Source organism: Physcomitrium patens, chromosome 13 (genome assembly GCF_059467195.1).
Source record: "Physcomitrium patens ecotype Gransden chromosome 13, ASM5946719v1, whole genome shotgun sequence".
NCBI classification, from domain to species: Eukaryota; Viridiplantae; Streptophyta; class Bryopsida; order Funariales; family Funariaceae; genus Physcomitrium; species Physcomitrium patens.
The window spans coordinates 13811689-13831978 of record NC_143422.1 but is presented as its reverse complement, the minus strand read 5'-3'; the positions used below and the strand labels follow the sequence as shown (position 1 = coordinate 13831978).

The window sequence follows — 20290 nt, the reverse complement described above, 5'->3', positions numbered from 1 at the left end:
CTTTTCAAAAACATCTTAAAATTCTTGATATTAGCTAGAAATATGGCTTGATGTTTTTCCACCATAAAAAATGGACATAGCATATATAACAAAAGATGGTCTTTCTTTTGCAGTATGCATAAAAGTTCTTGTACCTATTAGCAAAGGTTTGGAAATACTAAACTTATGTACTTCTACTTTACTAACAAGATCTTTGATTATACTATCAAAAAAAATTAAAGTTATGAGAAATCCAATCTATTTGAAGATTATATTTTTCTTGTTATGATAATCCTAAAATAATTAGATTAGAGGGAGATCTTATTACATTAAATATTACTACATTGTTATGATCTTTAATTGTTACATCTAAAGGAACAATCTCAAAGATAATATTTTCAAAAGACAATAAATGACCATCTATGACTTATACATGTATGGATTTAGTTTTCTTGACTAAAGATATTTTTTGATTTTTGACAAAATCTTTGTCTATAAAATAAGCTGAGTCTCTTGAATCTAATAAGACAAAGATTTTGTAATTTTTAGGTCCTAAACACACATCTATTATAATATAAGGTGAGGGATTTGATGAGAGAATAAGATCTTTACTAAGTATTGCATATGATTCTAGCCACACGACTCCTATTGTAATTGAAAAAATTTATTTTAGATACATTATCTTCTTCGGTAATTGTGCTCTTTATTTTGTAATTGTATTCTTAGTAAAGTAGATGCATATAAGTTTAGTATATTTTTTGATACATTTACTTCATTGGATAATGTTGAGCAGTGTGCTTAGCTTCTCTATAATATAAACACAAACCTTCTTGGCAGAACTAAGTCTTTTTTTGCTCCATGAGAGGTTTAAAACATATTGTATCAATTTACATTAGTTTTGTTAAGGACATGAACTAAAAGATGATGCATAAACCAATAAAATCTGTGTCAAAGAAAAAGTAACAAAATAGAAATAAGGAAGTATGTATATTAAAAAGAAATTAGAATGGCTTTTTGCCAAAAGAAAAAGAAAATTGAGACTCTTAAAAATAGACTAGAAGCGAGAAAGGAGTTGATAAGAGTGAAGAGAGCTTCACTCTTATCTCTATATATACTATCAAACTAAGAGCTACATGGCGATGTTCTATAGGACCTCCAATATGTGTTGACTTTGTAGGACACATGTCTTGACTTATAAGACAAGTTTTTTTATGTGTGGGCTACAAATTTAGTTTGGTCTTCAAGCTAACAACGTGTATGGCATATGGTCAACTTATTGACTACTTTTTTAACCTAAAATATCAATTATAAACACCTATAAAGTCAAAGCAGCATCTATGAAGCTTTTAGAAAGATTTTATAGAATATATTATAGAATTAACTTACTTTTATCTACTTCTACTTATTTCTATATATTCATACAAGTAATTACTGACTTACATGTATATGTCCATGACATTTCTCTCCCTTCTAGATACAAATTTTATAAGGAGTGGTTATCATATGTTGTGGAAATCTATGATGCGATGAATTGTATTTGCCACATACTCAAATCTTTGTTCTCTTCAAAGATGGTTGATAAGGCCTCTCAACCATTGATAGTATTCTATACTAGGGCAAAAAGACCTCCTTGTTATTTGATAATTGTTAAGGCCTTCATAACTTCCTTCAAATAAAATATTTGAAATACCATCAGAAAGAATTCCTACCTCTAATAAAATTACCAAACATCGAGAGTTTCTTCTAAGGTTGTGATATCAAATGCGTTGAATCTCATTATCTATTTGAAGAAAAAAATGTCGTTCTTGAGGATCTTCATCTTGATTGCATTATCTTGAAGGTTGTCACAATCACAATGTCTTGTCCGGCAAGTCACCAAATAAAGGTTCTTCAACCGAATCAGCTAATTGTTGACTTTCCATCTCTTTAGGGTTACAAATACAAAAAAGCTACAAATAAAGATTGAAAGTAGAATGTTATCTTGCCTAGATCTTGTTTCTTTTACATGGAAGATTTCATCTTGATTTTGATGGATATCATCTATAAAAATGCAATATATCATTTATCTCTTTCTTTGATACGTACTAAATTGTATGCTCCTCATAGATCTATTTTTGTGTAGATCTTAGCTTGATTCAATCAATTAAGAAGTCCGGATATCAAACGTAGAGGGTACCTATTCTTGATGGTGATTTTGATGAATCCTCGATAATGAATACATAATTCTTGATGTTAGTTGAGAATGCCACTTGAAGTCTTTGTATCATTAAAAACAAGTATGGCGTAAATGACACAAGGTGATCCTTCTTTTGCAACATGCAAGAAAGCTCTTATACCTACAAATATAGGTTTAATTGAATTAGACTTATGACTTTCTATTAGCTTAATTTTACTCTTAATTATACTTTTAGAAAAGTCAAGGATAAGAGAAATCCAATCTATACAAGGATTATATTTTTCTAATCATGATAAACCTAAAATGATTGGATTAGAAGGAGATCAAATTATATTAAAGATTACGTAACTACTTTAATCATTTATTGCTACATCTATAGGAAGTGTTTCATGAATAATATCTCCAAAAGACAATAGATGACTATCTATGACTTCTATATGAATAGATTTGGTTTTTTGTACTAATGATATTTTATAACTTTTAATAAATTCTACGTCTAAGAAACAAGCTAAGGCTCTTGAATCTATCAAGGCAGAGGCTTTATAATTATTAGGTCCTAAACGTACATATATTATAAAACAAGGAGAGGATTCTGAAGAGAAGATAGGACCTTCATTAAAAATTATACAAGATTTCAGCCGCACGATCCCTATTATAGCTAGACAAATTTGTTTTTTGATATATTGTCTTCTTTGATAGATATGCTCCTCAATTTGTAATTTTGTCACTTCTTTGGACAATTTTGAGCAATGTATTTAGATTCTTCATAATATAAGCATAATCCTTATTAATGGCAATGAGTCTTTTCTTGCTCAATAAGAGATTTAAAACGTATTGTATTAATTTATATATCTTCTATTTTTACATGTATGAATTGAAGAGATGTTGGTGTTGCCATCGAATTGTAGTAATGTTGAGGCCCATTTATGCAACTCTCAAATTGAAATTCAAAAAGTTAATTTTCACATTTCACAGCAAAATTAATTACTTGACTCAATGTTTGAAGATTAGATAAGTTCATATTATAATCTATAGAAAAATTGGCTAATAAGTGCAGCATCATCTCACTTGATATTAGTTGTAAGTTGTCGAAACTATGAAGCATATAACATTATTAATTGATTGCCTTGTTGCAAAATACAAATTTTATTGGTTGAAACACGAATTACATCATATTCTCCATACATGGACTAGAATTTTGTCAAAAATGTCTCTAGATTATCTAATATTGGATCTCATCGTTTAAGAAAAGATAAAAACAACAATAGTACTAAACCTAAAAAAAGTATACCAATGAATCTAACTTAAGATCTTAAAATTAGATAGCTTTGAGGTTGAAGTTCAATCAAAAGTTGTACTTTATTGATAAATCCTCAAAATTTGGATCTTGTACCATCAAACTTCTAAGATAAAGCAATTCTTGGTTCTCTAATACTTGAAGGATATTCCATCATGGGTGGAGGGACATGATTTGGTGTAGATGTTGAAGTATCTCTAATCATCTCAATATCCTCACTTCCTGCCATTCTTGTTGATCCTTATTATCGTAAGCTAAGTTGATGCATCGCAAGCATCAATTCCCTCAATTGCTTTTGAATTTGTGCTATTGCACTCTTTATTTCAATAAGCTATGCCATAATAATACTCAAAAAAATATCTAATACAACTCAAGAGAAGTAGAAGAAAGGGCTTGAAGAGAAAGAAAATACTAAGCACAATATCAGTTTAGAAGAGGGTAATCTGCAACTTCTAATATGCTTATGTCTTATCATGAGAAAGAGGAAATCTACTCTTAATCAAGACAAAACAAAGCTCTGATATTATAAGTAGACTCTTATCAATCAGTCAAAGATATGAACTAAAAGATGATGCATAAATGAATGAAATCCATATCAAAGAAAGAGTAACAAAATAGAAATAAGAAAGTACGTATATTAAAAAGAAACTAGAATGGCTTATTGTCAAAAGACAAAAAAACTTAAGACTCTTGAAACTAGACTAGAAGCAAGAAAAGAATTGACAAGAGTGAAGAGGGCTTCACTCTTATCTCTATATATACTATATAACTAGAGGCTACATGGTGATGTTCTAAAGGACCTCCAATATGTATTGACTTTCTAGGATTCATGCTTTGACTTACAAAAGAAGTTTTTCTATGTGTGGACCAAATAGTTATCTTGGTCTTCAAGCTAACAATATGTGTGGTACATGGCCAACTTGTTGACTACTTTTTTAACCTAAAATATCAATTATAGACACCTATAAAGTCAAATTAGCATCTTTAAAGCTTTTAAGAAGCTTTTATAGAAGATATTATAGATTTAACTTACTTTTAACTACTTTTATTTACTTCTATCTATTTATATAGGTAATTGCTCACTTAAATGTATATATCTATTACAGGTTATGGCCTTAATGAATATGTTTCAAAAAACGTGGGAACTACAACCATTACTCGACTTATTCCTTTCTAACCAATTCTTTGTTCTTGATGCCTTTTGAATAATTAATTGTCGCATGTAATGGCTTGAGTAATAAATTATTTCAAAGATTCTACTTTTGAAATTGTTAATAACAAATCTTTGATGCTATCCTTTAATCCTTATTGAAATAAATTGATAAGTGCTTTGTCATTGCAGTCTACATTGCAAGCAAGGTTTTAGAATTTAGCAACATATGTGGTCTGTGATCATGATTTTTGTCATAAAAATAAAATTTTGGTCTTTGCTACTCCTTCTCAATTACTTTTTCTGAATGTAGCCATAAACACTTCTAAGAATGAATCTAAATCATAAAGAAGTCGTGAATCATTTTCTATCAAAGGTATAAACGAAGAAAGAGCACTTTGAGATAGAAGTGTAGCTATGAAGTCAACTTAAGTAAATCCATCCGCGTATTGGAAAGAGCATAATCTTAAGTAGAATTAAACTTATTATAAAAACCCTCAAAATTTTGATCTTATTCCATCAAACTTTTCGGGCATACTAATTCTTGCCTCTCTTGAGCTTATAGATGCAAGACCCCCTGAATTTAGTTGTCAGTTTAATCAACTTGTTTTCCTTAATTGTAAAACTTCTTGATGTTGTCAAGGTAGAGAAAATTTGCCTCAAGAAAGCATTGGGCTCTTCGTAGCCACTAATTACTCAATCAAGTCTTGATATAAGAAAGACCAAATATATATATATATATATATATATATATAAACACACTTTTAGGAGCAACTACACCAAATATATAAGTCTTAAGTTTCCAAAACATCCAAAATATGATTAAAAAAATTCTAAATCCTTGTACATCCTTATGGGGTATTATTCCCAAACTTCAAAAACTTATATCTTTTAATTGGACTGTCTAAATAAACTCAAATTTTATATGAAGTACTTATGTACTTCTAACAACTATTACAACAAATTGCAACTGAAATTTATTGTGGATCTTAAGATATCACGAAAATCCTAATAATAGCTTCAAATCCTAGTTTTTATACACTTGTATGTAATTTTTTTCATATCTCATAAACTAAGCATTCAAATGCCACAAAATTTATATATATAGCTTCTTCATACAATAATCTATCTTTTCCAAGAGGTTTGAGTCCAAAATTTGTCCAAAAACTCAAGATATGGCTCCAACCATTACTATGAACAAAGTCACTTACTAATTGCCTTTGATTTGGATGTGCTGACTACAACCTTCTATAACTTCTTCATCCAAAATCCAAATTCATCAAAAAATATATAAAAAATGTATTTAAAAAAGCATTCTCTCCAACTATGGTCTTTGATTTGTTGTTGCTCTTTGTAAATGTATGTTATGCCCCAAAGAGTGACAATAGGTATGAAATTGACACCTTATCTTTGAGCACCAATTATTCCTTCATTAAAACTCCAAATCACACAAAATTTACATCCAATCTGTACCCAAAATCCTAAACTTGCTGATCTTAGCCTCCAAAGCTCAAATGACTTCAAAAGATAAACCTTAATTCTTAATAAGGCCTTGAGCAGTCTCCTTGAAGCCTATTGGACATGGCCTTTGACCAATAGAAATGAAGATCCCTATTCTTTGCCTTCATCCAACTATGTCTTGCTTTCATCCGTCCCAATAAGCCTCTAGTAGTTAAGATTTTCTTCTTTAGGCTCTAATCTCCTCTCAAGGCTTCATATTAAATATTTAGGTCCAAATTTTTTTTTAAATGCTATAATCAAAATAGATAAAACTCAAAATAAACTTTTTTATATCCACTCTCTTTAAATTAATCTATTAACCATTCTAACATACACCAAGACTTCTGAACATGTTATATGTCCTAACTAATTTTTACATACTATAAGCAATTACAATATGATAATGTAGACTCTGGACTTCTTCCATATATATAGAAGTAGTGCTCCCATCATTGAGATTGGTAATGGGTGAAATTTCTACCCTAAAAATATTGACAAATTCTTGAAGATTTGCAATAGTTACAAATCTATTCTCACTTTTACTATAAATAGCATCCATAATCTTTCCTTCCATAAACAACTCAAACAAATCCAAAAAATTAAATTAGAGGAGGATAATCCATAACCTCTAATAAAAATTTCCACAAAAAAGAGTAATTCATTTTCTTTAAAGAAAAAATCAGTGTTAAAAAAGAAGATTTTTTATTTAAAGGTAGATAGTCTACAACCTTCAAAATACAACAATAGAAGTAGAATAATCCACTCACTTCTAAAATAAGATAGAAATAGTATGTTAGAACTCTTGTCAAATTGTCAAGGACATGAATCTCAAAGAAAGAAAATCCTCAATGCACTCTTGTGTCACTGAAAAGAACTAGAAAGTCACTCAAAAATGATATATTATTGAATTAGAATGGCTATTGCCAAAGATAAGAAGACTAGAAAGTCTTGGAATAAGACTAAGGACTAGGAATGCATTGACAAGAGTGAAGAATGCTTCACTCTTGCCTCCATATATACTCTTAATTAAGAGCTATGTGGCAATGTCCTTAGGACTCTAAAACGTGTTGACTTTGTTAGCTTCATATATTAACTTGCAAGGCAAGTTATCTATGTATATGGCACATAATTAACTTGTTACACAAGCTACTATATGGAGTTAACTTGTTCCACAAGCTACTATAGTGAATTAACTTGTTCCACAAGCTATCAATATATGATTAATTTGTTGGCCAAGTTTCTATTCTATAAATACATCTAAAAAGCTTTTAAAAAGGTTTCGTAGAAGATTTTAAGAAATTAATCTATATTTACATACTCCTCCCTAATTATATAAATAACTATTGGAATAAATGTATATGTCCATGATACTTAATAAATTAATTTTGGACAAAAGCTTGTTTACGTTTGGGACTTTGTTTTTGACTCTTAATCATGCTATTTTGTATATATAGGAGGAGAATTCTTCTATGAACAGTACCTCTCCCAGTCGAGAGGCTATGATCCAGAGGTAGGGCTCTAATTGCATGTAGTACCTCTCTCACTCTAGAGGCTATGATCCGGAGGCAAGGCTATTGTTGCATGTAGTACCTCTCCCAGTCTAGAGGCTAAGATCCGGAGGCAGGGTTCTTGTTGCATGTAAAGACTCAGTCCTAAAAATTAAATCAAGACTGCAGAGAATTTGTATGTTTCCCTTCTCCCAGTCTAGAGGCTAAGATCCGGAGGCAGGGCTCTTGTTGCATGTAAAGACTCAGTCCTAAAAATTAAATCAAGACTGCAGAGAATTTGTATGTTTCCCTATTATTTGCTGAAAATAACAGGGTCCAGGGGATGAAGGATACTTCCTTACCTTCATGAGTGACCGGGATGTTGAGGGTGTATTGAACGCCCTCCGTGTTGGAAAAGGTGGCTTTGAAGAAGCCGTTGTTGACTAGGGTGCAGGTCTTCAGGATGTGGTGAAGCGTTGAGGCAGCCCAATGTGCTAGGGCTGGTTGTCTTGGGCTGGTGCCTGCGATGTAGGCGATGACTGTGTGTTGCATCGTTTTGTTGCAGATTGTCTCAATGAGTTGACGCTCCTCTGGAGAAAAGGTAATCCGTAGCGTGTCTAAGTCGCACTTTGACTATGTGGCAACGTTGGTCGGTGGGTGGCTGGGTTGCGCAGGCATCTAGTCAGTGTTGCTTTCTGTGGTGCCGTACGGGGGCTCTGATGTGATTGGGGTTACTACTCGGGTGTGGCCTTGGCTGGTTCTTCGGACACTGGTCCTTCGAGGTGGGGTAGTTCTCTGGGTTATCGCCATTAGGTCTTCCGTATTAGTGCCGTATTAATTTCTTCCTAACCATGTTTTAGTGGGTAAGTGACCTTGGAGATTAGCCGACTACCCATCTCACGAACTGATAGTAATAGCCGACTGCGTACACTGATTTGATGGGACGGAGGGTTTGCTGTACTACATTTCGTGATCCAGTGCTAGGTATAATCGAGGGGTCGTTCCCCCCGTACTAATTCCTCCGCCGCTCCGCTCCTTCACTGCTCTCGCTCGCCCTCACACGCTCTGCCCTCCTCTAACCAACTGAGCTGAAACGTCTAACCATCTGACCTATTCCACCTGGTATGGCACCTGGTTCTCACTCCGACAGAGAATCGAACCGGGTTCCATATCATTCTAGGGAACTCTTCGATTGCATGATCACCGGTGCCCAGCAGCGATTACCGTTCATGACGTATCACGCCGGCGCCCTTGAAGGACGTATTTCGCCATTGCGCCTGCATCCCCAATGGACCCTCTTCACACTGAGGAATCCTGTTGACATTCATCAGTCCTGTGGATGACATTTATTGTGTTAGATAGCTCCAATACTATTGATGTTGGAGATTACTGCGGTTTGCTTGGCAACATTTCACACGAAAAATTGCTGTTGCGACATCAATCTAACCACTATCGGAATTACACCCATTTTGAAGTCGTGACCGCAAAGCAGTGCAAAGGCGTGCGCATTCGGCGCGTATGTCAAGTGCAAATCACAAACCCTCCACTTCGAATTCTACTAATCAAACTCCTCAGCTTCACTCATTTCTTCAGTCCTCACCTCCTCCGTCGCCGGAATACCGCTGAAATGAGAGATTCGCAAACCACTTGAAGCGTAAATGAGAGCTGGCCAAGTATTTTCTTAATGCTACATTGCCTTCAAGAACGGTCGACTATTTTTCACTGGGCCAAAGCACTCGTCACTTGTGATCTCCCAGAAACAAAGAAGCAAAAGACGGACGATTGGTTGCTTGGGGGGACTGTTTGGCAGCAGATTGCAGGATTGCATACCGTTTTGATCTTTTGTGAGAGTATGGAATCATCGAAGCCCGGTCTTACTGAAGTTCTTTTAACCCTTCGGCCTAACTCAGGATTCTAGGGTTTCCACCACGTTTTCTTGATCCTATGCGATGGTCTTATGAGACGTTTGTGGATATGATGTGCTCAATTTCGGCTGCTTCAAGTGCAACGAGGATTCCATGCCCTTTGGATATCTGTGCAGGGTCGATTCTAGGAGAAGTTTCTGAGTGGATTTTAAAAGTTCAGAGCCTTGCCGATCGCTTTACTCTCATGTTTGGTTTAAATCACTGCTGCAGTGATTACGATGCTGAAGCTTCTCATAATTGGGGACTGAGACTTTCTACTCAAGGACTCTGTTTTTTCATGATCATGTCGTCGTCGCCTCTCATTCAATTTGCAGACCGGTTACTGATCTAAAAGGTTGACATGACTGCCTGTTCGTAGGGAATGAGGGAATGAGTACAGGGGGAGATTAGCGCTGCATGCATGCATGCTTTTGGAATGAAAAGCATCGCCACCTGCGTTCTGTTCTCTACATCAACGTGTTCATGAGAGGACTGCAGTTTCGACTTCGAACAAGAGTAGGGACGAGCACACCTACATGAACGATGGGTTACTAGAGTTGCCGAACTGAACGAATCACGTTGGTAGTAGCGTTGTACTTTGTATCTATTGATGTACAGAGTTCAGATAAGAGAGAAGTCTGACGCTTCTTCGTGAGTACATTGCGAATTTTCAGAGGCATTGCAGTGAATCTCAGCGATGGCGGGGACAATTGTGGTAGTGGTAGCGTTGGTGCTGGGGTTGAGCATGACAGGGGACCATGGAATGTTAGGAGTGGAAGGGCTCGTGTGCAGTAAAGCTTACAAGGACCAAGGGTGCAATAAAACCATAAGCGATTTGTTCACGGAGGGAATGTTCGAGGGGATGTTCATGCACCGGAACGGTCGGATGGCGCATGCGCAAGGCTTTTGGAGTTACGGCGGGTTCATGACCGCCGCCAAGATGTTCCAGTCTGCCGGCTTCGGTTCAGTAGGTGGGGATGACACGCAGAAGAAGGAGCTTGCTGCGTTCTTCGCTCACGTAGCTCATGAAACCTCATGTGAGTATTTAATCCAGCGATTGTTCTTGTAGTGATTTCTTCTATTAAAGATCTCGATAATTCCAATTTCGCACAGTTCTTGCATTCTCACAACATCATTAGCGACTTAGCGACGTTTGCCAACCAACACACACAAAAATGGGGAGGTGGGTGTCGCGGATAGGGAACTCGCGGCTTCTTGCCATATCAACCCTTCTACCACGTATTCCCGATTCCGTGAGTGTTCTATTGTATCTATTATATCCTAGTGTATCTGGAATAGAACACTAGAACAATAGAACAATAATTCACAATGGCATGGAAAGACGTAATGCTCGCTTCGCACACATTATGGTGTGTGAGATATCTTGTCAATTCCTCGCCGCCAGATGCCAGAGCTCTCACAATCATCTCAGAAATGAGTTATCAACACCAGTCTTCTGAAGTGAGAGACCATGTGACAATCCGCAGGTGGGTGGCCTGGAGCGAAAGATTCCCCATACGCATGGGGGCTTTGCTACAACCGAGAGCTCTCACCTACCTATGAATACTGCAAGGGAGACGAACTCCTCTACCCGTGTGCTCCTGGCGCTTCTTACCACGGTCGTGGAGCTTTTCCTCTCTACTGGTGGGTCGATTGGTTAGCCTATCATGAAATCTTCACTGCCAATGCGCACACTAAACGCAGGAATACAAATACAATACCGTATCAGGCAACTTTTTTCATTCAGTGGCCGTGTTTTTCATTTCTAAATTTCAATTTAACTGTTCAGGAACTTCAATTATGGCGCGACGGGAGCGGCGTTGAAGCAGGACTTATTAAATCATCCCGAGATTTTGTCGTACAACGAAACGGTCGCATGGCAGGCAGCGATCTGGTACTGGATGACTCCCGGGAAGACAAGGCCCTCTCCTCATCAAGTTATGGTTGGTAAGTGGGTGCCAACCAAAAACGACACTCTGGCTAAACGCTTGCCTGGGTTTGGAATGACCATCAACATAAGGGCTAGTGAAAGCGAGTGTGGCCATGGCGACGACCTCCAAATGCACGACCGCATCGGGCACTACGTTCGCTTCCTCCATGATTACTTCGGCCTCACAGATCCAGGCAAGCATGTGGACTGTGCATCGCAGCAAGTAGTCCAATTGGAATATGCATTAGTATAACATACTGTTTCTTCTCCACATGAAGTATTTTTGCAATTCTGAGATAATAACCTCGAGGAGTTGGACACACAACTTCTTCTTACTTAATGGATAGGAATGAAGGCATGATAGAAACGAAGTGAACTTGCCATGTGACTCTTGTGATCTGTAGCAGTTTGTTTTTGCAAGTATCCTCATCTGTGGGTATCGTCACACGGTATCAATTTCGAGATTGAATGTTATCCTGTAGCCAAAATTGAAAGAAAGCTTTTTGGTAGGTGTGATTTTCTGGCAACACAAGCACAATCTCTGAGAGGAAATCCAACGTTGTACATCACAAGTTTTCTACGTAAGATGGTGTTCAGCGACTTCTGCAATAAAGTTGGTGTGGATTTTATGCATGTTAACATTGTGCTTGTACGCAAGCCACAATGGCCTCTGATTTAGGAAAGAAGTTCATGGGCTACAGACATGCCTCGTGCTAATGCAAGGACGTTAATTTTTGTATAAATCTCTATTAGTGTACGTTGGTTTGTAGTCAATCACCAAACAGCAAAAACAAGTTAGCTGGCAAATTACGAAGCATTTTCCAGGCTCATTAAACTGGAGAACAAATTTTGTTATCACACAATGAAGTAGAAACCATGTTACAAGATGAATCACATTTTTAAGTATGCTTGGAAAGAATCTTAGTGCATCTGATCTTATTTTCTTATTTACTTCAGTGAAAACACATTTCATTAAAAATATCATTGTTTTTAATTATTAAAATAATTTTAATTTCAGTATATTTATAAGTTTAAGAATAACTTTCTTTAAAGAATTATTGTAAATTATATACTTAATTTTTAAAGAAACACAATATCAATAATTATATTTTTGAACTCTACATCTTATATGCATGTATGTACAAATATATACTAAATTGGTATCCATAATATTACTCGTGCCTATACAACAATACTGTAACATTCTTTAAAACTTAAATATTATATAGGAGTAGATGTAAAATGTACAAAAAGAAGATCATGTTAATTAAAAAAACAATTGTGTTCATTTTTTTAGATGTAAACATTGTGCATCTCCTTCTTAATATGCAACAATATAAAATTATAAAAAAATATACAAGATTATTAACAGAGATATTAAAACTTAGGTGCATAGGAGTAAATAAATAAATATTAGTTACTTTATTGGTTTTAAAAAGTTATTATCACATTAGCTAGTAGTTTATGCCAATAATTATAGATCAAATTGATATTAGAAATAATACATAAAATAAATCTAAATATTAGTAAATATTAAAAGAATATTTAAAAAAAATTAAATTATTAGGAAAAAAATTAATATTATTATGAACATGATTGTGTTTAAATACATAAATTATTTTAAATAATTTTTTTATATTAAAATCTAAAATCGCCTATAAAAAAAATAAATTTTAAAAAATAGAAGAAATAAAAAATAAAAATACCAAAGTCAAAATTTAACCTTTTTTCCTTTTTTAAAAAAAAATCAAAAGCAAATAAATAATTCCATAAATAAAATTAAAAAATATTCTATTTTTACCAAAAACTTAACATAATTGATATATTTAAGGAAATTAGGATTTTTGGCTATAAAATATTATCTAAAAATAATTTGAAGGCATGCATTACAACAATTAATTTTAATATCGGAATATAATTTTTTATCAAAACTAAAATACATTTTTATAGAAATATTTCCATTAAATCTTATATTTTCTAGATTTTCATAAGGTCTCATTTATTTTATAAAAAATTATTAAAATAAAAAGTTCTATATTCCTACTTTTAAATAGATGTTATACAAATAGACATTTCTTATCAAATACATTAGAATTTAGAAAGTTCAAATAAAATTTTGAATGTTTTGTCTTATATATTTGTGCTTGTCCTATTCTTTATTCAAGCTTATTGAAGCAAATTGAGATATTAGAATCTGAATTTATGTAAATTTTAATTATAAATTATTTATTCTAATTTAAAAGTTGTTTGAATGTTTATTAATGAAATTCAAATCCCTTAAATTATATTGTAATTGTAGATTTTTTTAATAAAGAATCCATATAAAAAATAAAATTATATAAAATATTAAAAATTTAATTAAACTATTTCTAAAATAAAAAATAATTTATTTTTAAAATTTATTAGAAATAAATCATATTTTAATATAGCATATCTCAATTTTATTAATAGAATTTAAAATTTTTATATAAAATTTATAGCAATTACGAATAAAAATGTCAAAAAATTATTTACTTGGCAATTGAAGTTATTTGCATAAGCATTTATTTTATTTATTAATGAATAGGTGAATATGTGTGTTGATTATAAAAGATCATGCATAGTAGCCTAAGAAATTTAGATTATCACAGATATTTAAAAAAGAAAAGTACTTTACAAAAATTGATTTAAGAAGTTTTTAAATTTTATAAAAATGATTTCAATAATAATAATAATATTTAATAGTTCTTATAAGATATAATTAGTTTTTAATATAATATTATGTTTTCAAGAGTAAAAAAATACTTGTAACTTATCATAAAATACAAATTGATATTTTAGAAATATTCTATTTTTTTAATTTCATTATAAATAACGTATTGTAATATTACAAGAACAAAGAAGTTTCTAAGAGCTTTATATGTCTAATATTATAAAAACTATAAGAACAAGGATCATATGTCACCTTAGAAAAAACATCTCTGATACCTATTATTTATTAGATTTTTCATTACGTTGCACCAATTTAAAAATATATATCAATTAAATAAATAAAATATAATATTATAGTGGAAGAGAATTCATCAACAAAACATAAATAATTTTTTTATAGATTTAATAAATTTGAACATGAATCTTAATCAAAAACATTGTCAAAATTACAATTCTATTAATAAAATTAATAAGAACATAATATAAAAATAAGGGATATCTAAGGAAAAGATATTCTTGGATAATTTTTCATTAATACTAATTTCAATAAATGAAGTATAAAATTGATAATAAAATTTGAAAATTTAAAGAAAAAAAAAAAAAAAAAAAAAAATGAAAGAAATTTCATCTCAGTTTTTAATTATTTGATGATTTTATGATACAGCAACAATAGCAAGGTTCGCCTATATATTTTTTATAAATATTTTTTTGATATGAAAATAAATATATATATATATATATATATATATATATATTTATATAGCTGTTTGGTGATAAGTGTTTACTTAAAGAAGGATATTGTATGTTTATTTCAACATACAATACCAAAATATATAAATTGAAATTATTTATAATATATTACGAGCATATTGATTTTGAATGAACAACTAAGTAGAATAAAATTGTGTTAGTTTGATATTGTATTGTTCTAAAAAAATTTTAAAAATCATATAACTTTTTTTGTAAATTGTAATAACATTTAAAGGAAACGCTGTTAAATTTAAATAAATATTTATTATTCAAATCAAATACAGTATTGATGCTAGCTTTCAAAGTCCCCTACAAAACAAAACAAAACAATGAAATAAAATAAAATCCTATGGTGCCAAAATATGGTCCCAAAATATTAACAAAATATTTTTAAAGAACTGATGTGGTTGTATAAATGATGTTTTTAAATTTAAATAAGAATTTACTTCATCTCAAGAGTTAGTAAATTTAACTTTGATTCTAACATAATATTATATTGAAAAATTCTCTAATTTAAAAACACACACACACACACACACATACATACATATATATATATATATATATATATATATTAACAAATCAAAAATTTAGGAAATTATAAAGAATTTATTGAATCTTGTGATGTATGCATTAGAAATAAAATTCTAAACGATTAATCATAGGTTTGATTTAATTACTTTTGATTAAAAAAGAACTTCAGTAATTCTTACTTAAAAAATATTTATGCTTTTTATTAATCTTTAAGAGTATATATATATATAGTACAACGTACAATGAATTTATAGAATTTTGACTAATATTATAGAAAATTACAAGAATTTTTATAGAAAATGTTTTAATGATTCTAAAAAAAGGCTTTAAAAAAACTTCTTATGATAATATGCATAAATATAAAAATTAAAAAATATTAATATTTTTTTAATTTTTTATAAGTTTAGGTCTTTTAGTCTTGTCTTTGCTATTATAATATGTCATATTAGAAGATTTTTATAGAATTTTTAAAGTCAACACTTAAACTTTCTTTGTTGCAATCATTGAACAACTGTATAAATTGTTTCAACTTTTACTATTTATAAGATGAAGCATATTTTTTAAAATCTTAGATGTGGTCACACTAAGAACAATTTTGACATGAAAATTGTCAAGAAGATATATAAGTCTTGATTATAATATTACAATTTTGTAGTTGAGATGTAATGTTTTAATTATGTATTAATGGCTTGAAGTTGAATTAACTTATTAGAATGAATCTGTTAGTACCAAGTAATTGTAGGCGTGGTTGTTGATTGAATGTACATGTTCATGCATTAAATATGAATTAAATAACCTATTGTAAAAATAAATAATCAAATAATTAATTAAGGAAAAAAAAATATTTTTTTCAATATTTTAATATAATTTATGCATTAAAAAATCAAGCTATTAATTTTTGATTAATCAAAACTTTTCCTATGTATAATGATTTTAAGAATTATTTCTTTAAAATTTCTAAATAAAAATAATTTGATCTTATATTAAAATTCTAAATTATTTATCTTCTTATAATTAACAATGTATATATATATATATATATATATATATATATATATAACTAATAATTCTTATTGAAATTATAGAAATATATATTTTTAAAATTAAATATCAATGGTCTTCATATCATATCTATCTTAATTTTTAATTATTGTGCCAATAACTTCAAAGTACATCTTATTGAAATATATTAATAAAAACATTTATTTACCAAAACTAAAAAAATAATCATATACCATGTATTATTCAAATAAATAAGGAATATATTATTTGAATAATATTAATATTACAAAAAATAAATTTATATTTTTTTAAAAAATAATTTTATATTTAACATTGAAATATTCTAGTAAATATCTAGTAATTCAGAAATTAGTTGAATCTATTGATATTGATTTTTTTTTCTATTATGAGAGTTTTAAAAAAATTAATAGAAAGATATAAATACTTTAAAAACTTAAAAATTTAGATTGTTGTAATTGTAATAAAATTTATTTTAAATTTATTTTAAATAAATACACATTTTTATGAAATAAAATTTATTTGATTTATTTTAAATCAAAAATAAATAATTTTATATTTAAAAAACTATTAATACAATATTTTTATAAAAAATATTTTATTTATGCATTTTATATTTTACCTCACATTCCAATTTGCAAAAAAGAGTTGTATTCTTTAATTTCTTATATTTTCTTCTATCTTTTTATTTTATGTCTATTTCTAATTTTAAAAGTAATTATTAAATCGATCTTAATAATTAATTTAAATAATATCATTAAAACGTAGATCTTAAATTAATTTAAGTAAAATGTAAAAAAAATTAATTTAAGTATTTTTGCATAAATAGCACGTTTTATCATATTATTTTAGATTTTTTTATTTAAAAGATAATTCACTAAATGTTATCAAATTTTTATCAAAATTTCAGATATTAATTCTTATATTTAATATAAAAATATTAAATTAAGTCCACAAATTCTGCATATTAAAATTATATAAATAAATATAATTTTTCAGTCTAAGTTGATACAAAATTAACAAGTTTTTTTTAATGATAGGTCAGAAACAATTGAAAACTTTTCAATTGTAATATTATTGATAATTCATAAGGAAAAAAATTACAATTGAAAAGTCTAACAATTATTACTTGAATTTTTTTAAACCAAAAAATATTCTATTTTTATATTTTAATTTATGTGAAGTTATCCAAATTATCTAAACAATTAGCTGCAAATGGATTTCTTTAAATTCATCAATTGCTATAACTTCTTTTTGTGATTGCATATAGTCTTTTTCAAATGATAAGATTTTTTCAGAATTGAATATGTAACATTCATAACAGTGAGTATTATGCAAGAAAAACACAGTAAAATTTCAAAAGAAAATACATATACACTAATAATAAAATGTCGATATTAAATTTACCAGAGAATATAACTTATTAGAAGAGAATATTAATATAGGTTCACAAAACCTCACAAGTTTGCTTCTAGTTTCATTCTAACCTTAAAAGTGGCAACTCATGAAATTCTTCTATAAAACCAAATCGCTTTCCATCAAGAACATCAATTTCTAATTCAATAGTTATTTTCTTATTAACTCAAATTGATTTTCTCAGAGGATTTTCAAAATGACACCTTCCTTATCCAACACCCACAAGTACAACAACAAGAGAACATTTTAACTACAAATTGCATGCCCATGGTGTCAAGTGTAAAAGCGAATGAATTCAGCTCTTTTTTGCAGCTTTGCAAAAGCCAGCTTATATTAGACAAAAACGGCAATTTGGTGGCATTCCATCTCCAAATGTTGATATAAAGCCAAATAATAGAATGTTGATACTTTTAATCCTTCAGGCTCGGTTTGCAGAGAAGGGAATGGCACGGATCACCAAAGTATGATACATGGCCGCCAAAGTGGCTCCCAAAATCGGACCAACCCAGAAGATCCACTGTCACAACAAAAAACCAGAAGAACAATAAAAAATGAATTTGCTTCGGCTGTTGAACAGCAAGACAGCAGCGACAAAACTCGAAGAAACTGTGTTCGTGGTGCATTTCAGTTGAAAGCAAGAATTAGGTGCATTGGGACATAGTTTGGATAGATGGGACAAAGGAGGTGGAGGCTTACATGATCGTTCCAAGCCTGATCTCTGTTCCAAATCACTGCAGCGCCGAGACTGCGAGCTGGGTTGATGCTTGTACCAGTGATGGGAATGGTGGCCAAGTGCACCAGGAACACTGCAAATCCGATGGGAAGAGGTGCCAACAACTGCACGAAACAACAGACGGTGGTCAGAGATTATGTTTCTCAGTCATTCAAAGCCTTGCTGTAAGATATTGTTACGATACTTAGCTAGCCACAGTCTTCCACTCAAAAGAACGATGAGCTCTTCGACCGTTCAGAACGTTGAGATACTACGCTTCTATTTAAGGTTGAGTGCAGGCTTTCAAGCTTGGGAGTAAAACTGCAAGAAAGCAAAGAAACCAATGCAGCACTAGTTGAACCTTGAGCTTAAAGGCCATGGACAAGAATGAAGTGGGTACTCACAGGAACGTGAGAATCGCGGGCGTTTCGTTTGGCATCTGTGGCAGAAAATACGGTGTAAACTAGGACGAATGTGCCCACAATCTCTGCTCCTAGACCGTCTCCCTTAGTGTACCCATGCGCCACAGTGTTGGCACCGCCGCCAACGCTCTGGTAAAAATCAGGCTGGAAGCCTTTCACTGCTCCCGCTCCACAAATAGCACCCAAGCATTGACACACAATGTACAATACTGTACGTGGGAATGTCACCTTTCTTGCCAAGAAGAGGCCGAATGTCACAGCTGGGTTTATGTGTCCACCTTAAGCCATCATCATCAAACCCCGGGCAAGCTCATCATCAGACCACCCTCACATAAAAATCTACGAAGATCTGGAAACCAAGATCACATAAACATCATCATTCTGCAATACTTGTGAAATGAGCAGCGCATTCTTTACCTGAAATTCCAGCGGTGCAGTAGACGAGGGTGAATATCATGCCGCCGAAGGCCCACGCAATTCCTTGAATGCCGACCCCCGCGCAGGCATCGCCGCGATTATGGCCCATGACGGTTTGAACGGTGATGTAGAGGAACAAGAAACTGGCGAAGAATTCCGCTATCCCAGCTCTCCAGAAGGACCACCGCCCCAGCTCCACTGGATCAATGAAGGGACTACTGGCTGGTTCTATGTAGTCTTTCTCTCGCGTCTGAGCACTTGTGCCGAGCGGGTTGCGCTCATGTCTCGATGCTCCTACTGCTACGTCGTCCCCCCTGTCTGCCATGGAGCCAATACAATGCAACCTCCTCCCTTCTCAGCTCAACTTCTCCCACGATCCAACAGACGAGCTCGCAATGCGCGCGGTTCTAGTGAGTGAGAGGAGGCAATCTGCATGCAGCTGTTTATCGAGAGAGGGTAGCATTTGCGGATTGTGGGTGTTGATGATCTTGCGAAGAGTTCCGTTTGCTGAAGGTGATTATCCTTCCTCCACCGCTAGAGTACAAAAACTGAAGATTCGACTGGCAACCTGCAGCTTCTTGTCCGAAGGAGAGGAGCAATAGTGAATTGATTACGTGTAGGGAAAAAGCTGCAGAGTAGATAATCTTTCTGCCTTAGCTGGTGACCGTCTCACTAAATACTAGTCTCAACTTCACAGATAAATTCGGGGATGTAAAGAAGACTAAAATGTAATGCGTGAGTAAGACTTCGAACCATCACAGCACAGATAACGTTAACATGCATGGAACTGACACAAGGTAAGTAATTTGTAGCTCAACCTCCAGTAGATTTAATGGCATGTTCCTGGACACAGATTAACGACGATCGAAATAGCGTTTTCCGAAGATATGATCGATTCTTAGAGC

General features: G+C 32.1%; 2 protein-coding genes across 5 annotated transcripts; one reads left to right on the top strand and one right to left on the bottom strand.

Moving 5' to 3' along the window:
- The first annotated feature begins 8042 nt into the window (after positions 1-8042).
- LOC112290307 (chitinase-like protein 1) lies at positions 8043-12056 on the top strand. 4 transcript variants are annotated; one of them, XM_024536459.3, is made up of 4 exons: positions 8043-8190; positions 9873-10530; positions 10981-11137; positions 11283-12056. In XM_024536459.3, the coding sequence occupies exons 2-4, from the start codon at positions 10191-10193 to the stop codon at positions 11674-11676; spliced, it is 891 nt and encodes a 296-aa protein (XP_024392227.1). In that variant the 5' UTR covers positions 8043-8190; positions 9873-10190; the 3' UTR covers positions 11677-12056. The 4 variants fall into 4 exon arrangements, with proteins under 4 accessions (XP_024392227.1, XP_073394139.1, XP_073394138.1 ...); XM_073538038.2 differs by lacking the exon at positions 8043-8190 and having other exon boundaries at positions 9140-10530; positions 11283-11617; positions 11934-12056; XM_073538037.2 differs by lacking the exon at positions 8043-8190 and adding an exon at positions 9165-9668.
- A 6058-nt stretch (positions 12057-18114) lies between these two features.
- LOC112290289 (aquaporin PIP1-2) lies at positions 18115-19869 on the bottom strand. Its single transcript, XM_024536425.2, has 4 exons — positions 19386-19869; positions 18951-19246; positions 18531-18671; positions 18115-18351 (listed from the first exon to the last, which is right to left on the bottom strand). The coding sequence occupies exons 1-4, from the start codon at positions 19708-19710 to the stop codon at positions 18253-18255; spliced, it is 861 nt and encodes a 286-aa protein (XP_024392193.1). The 5' UTR covers positions 19711-19869; the 3' UTR covers positions 18115-18252.
- Between the last annotated feature and the right edge of the window lie 421 nt (positions 19870-20290).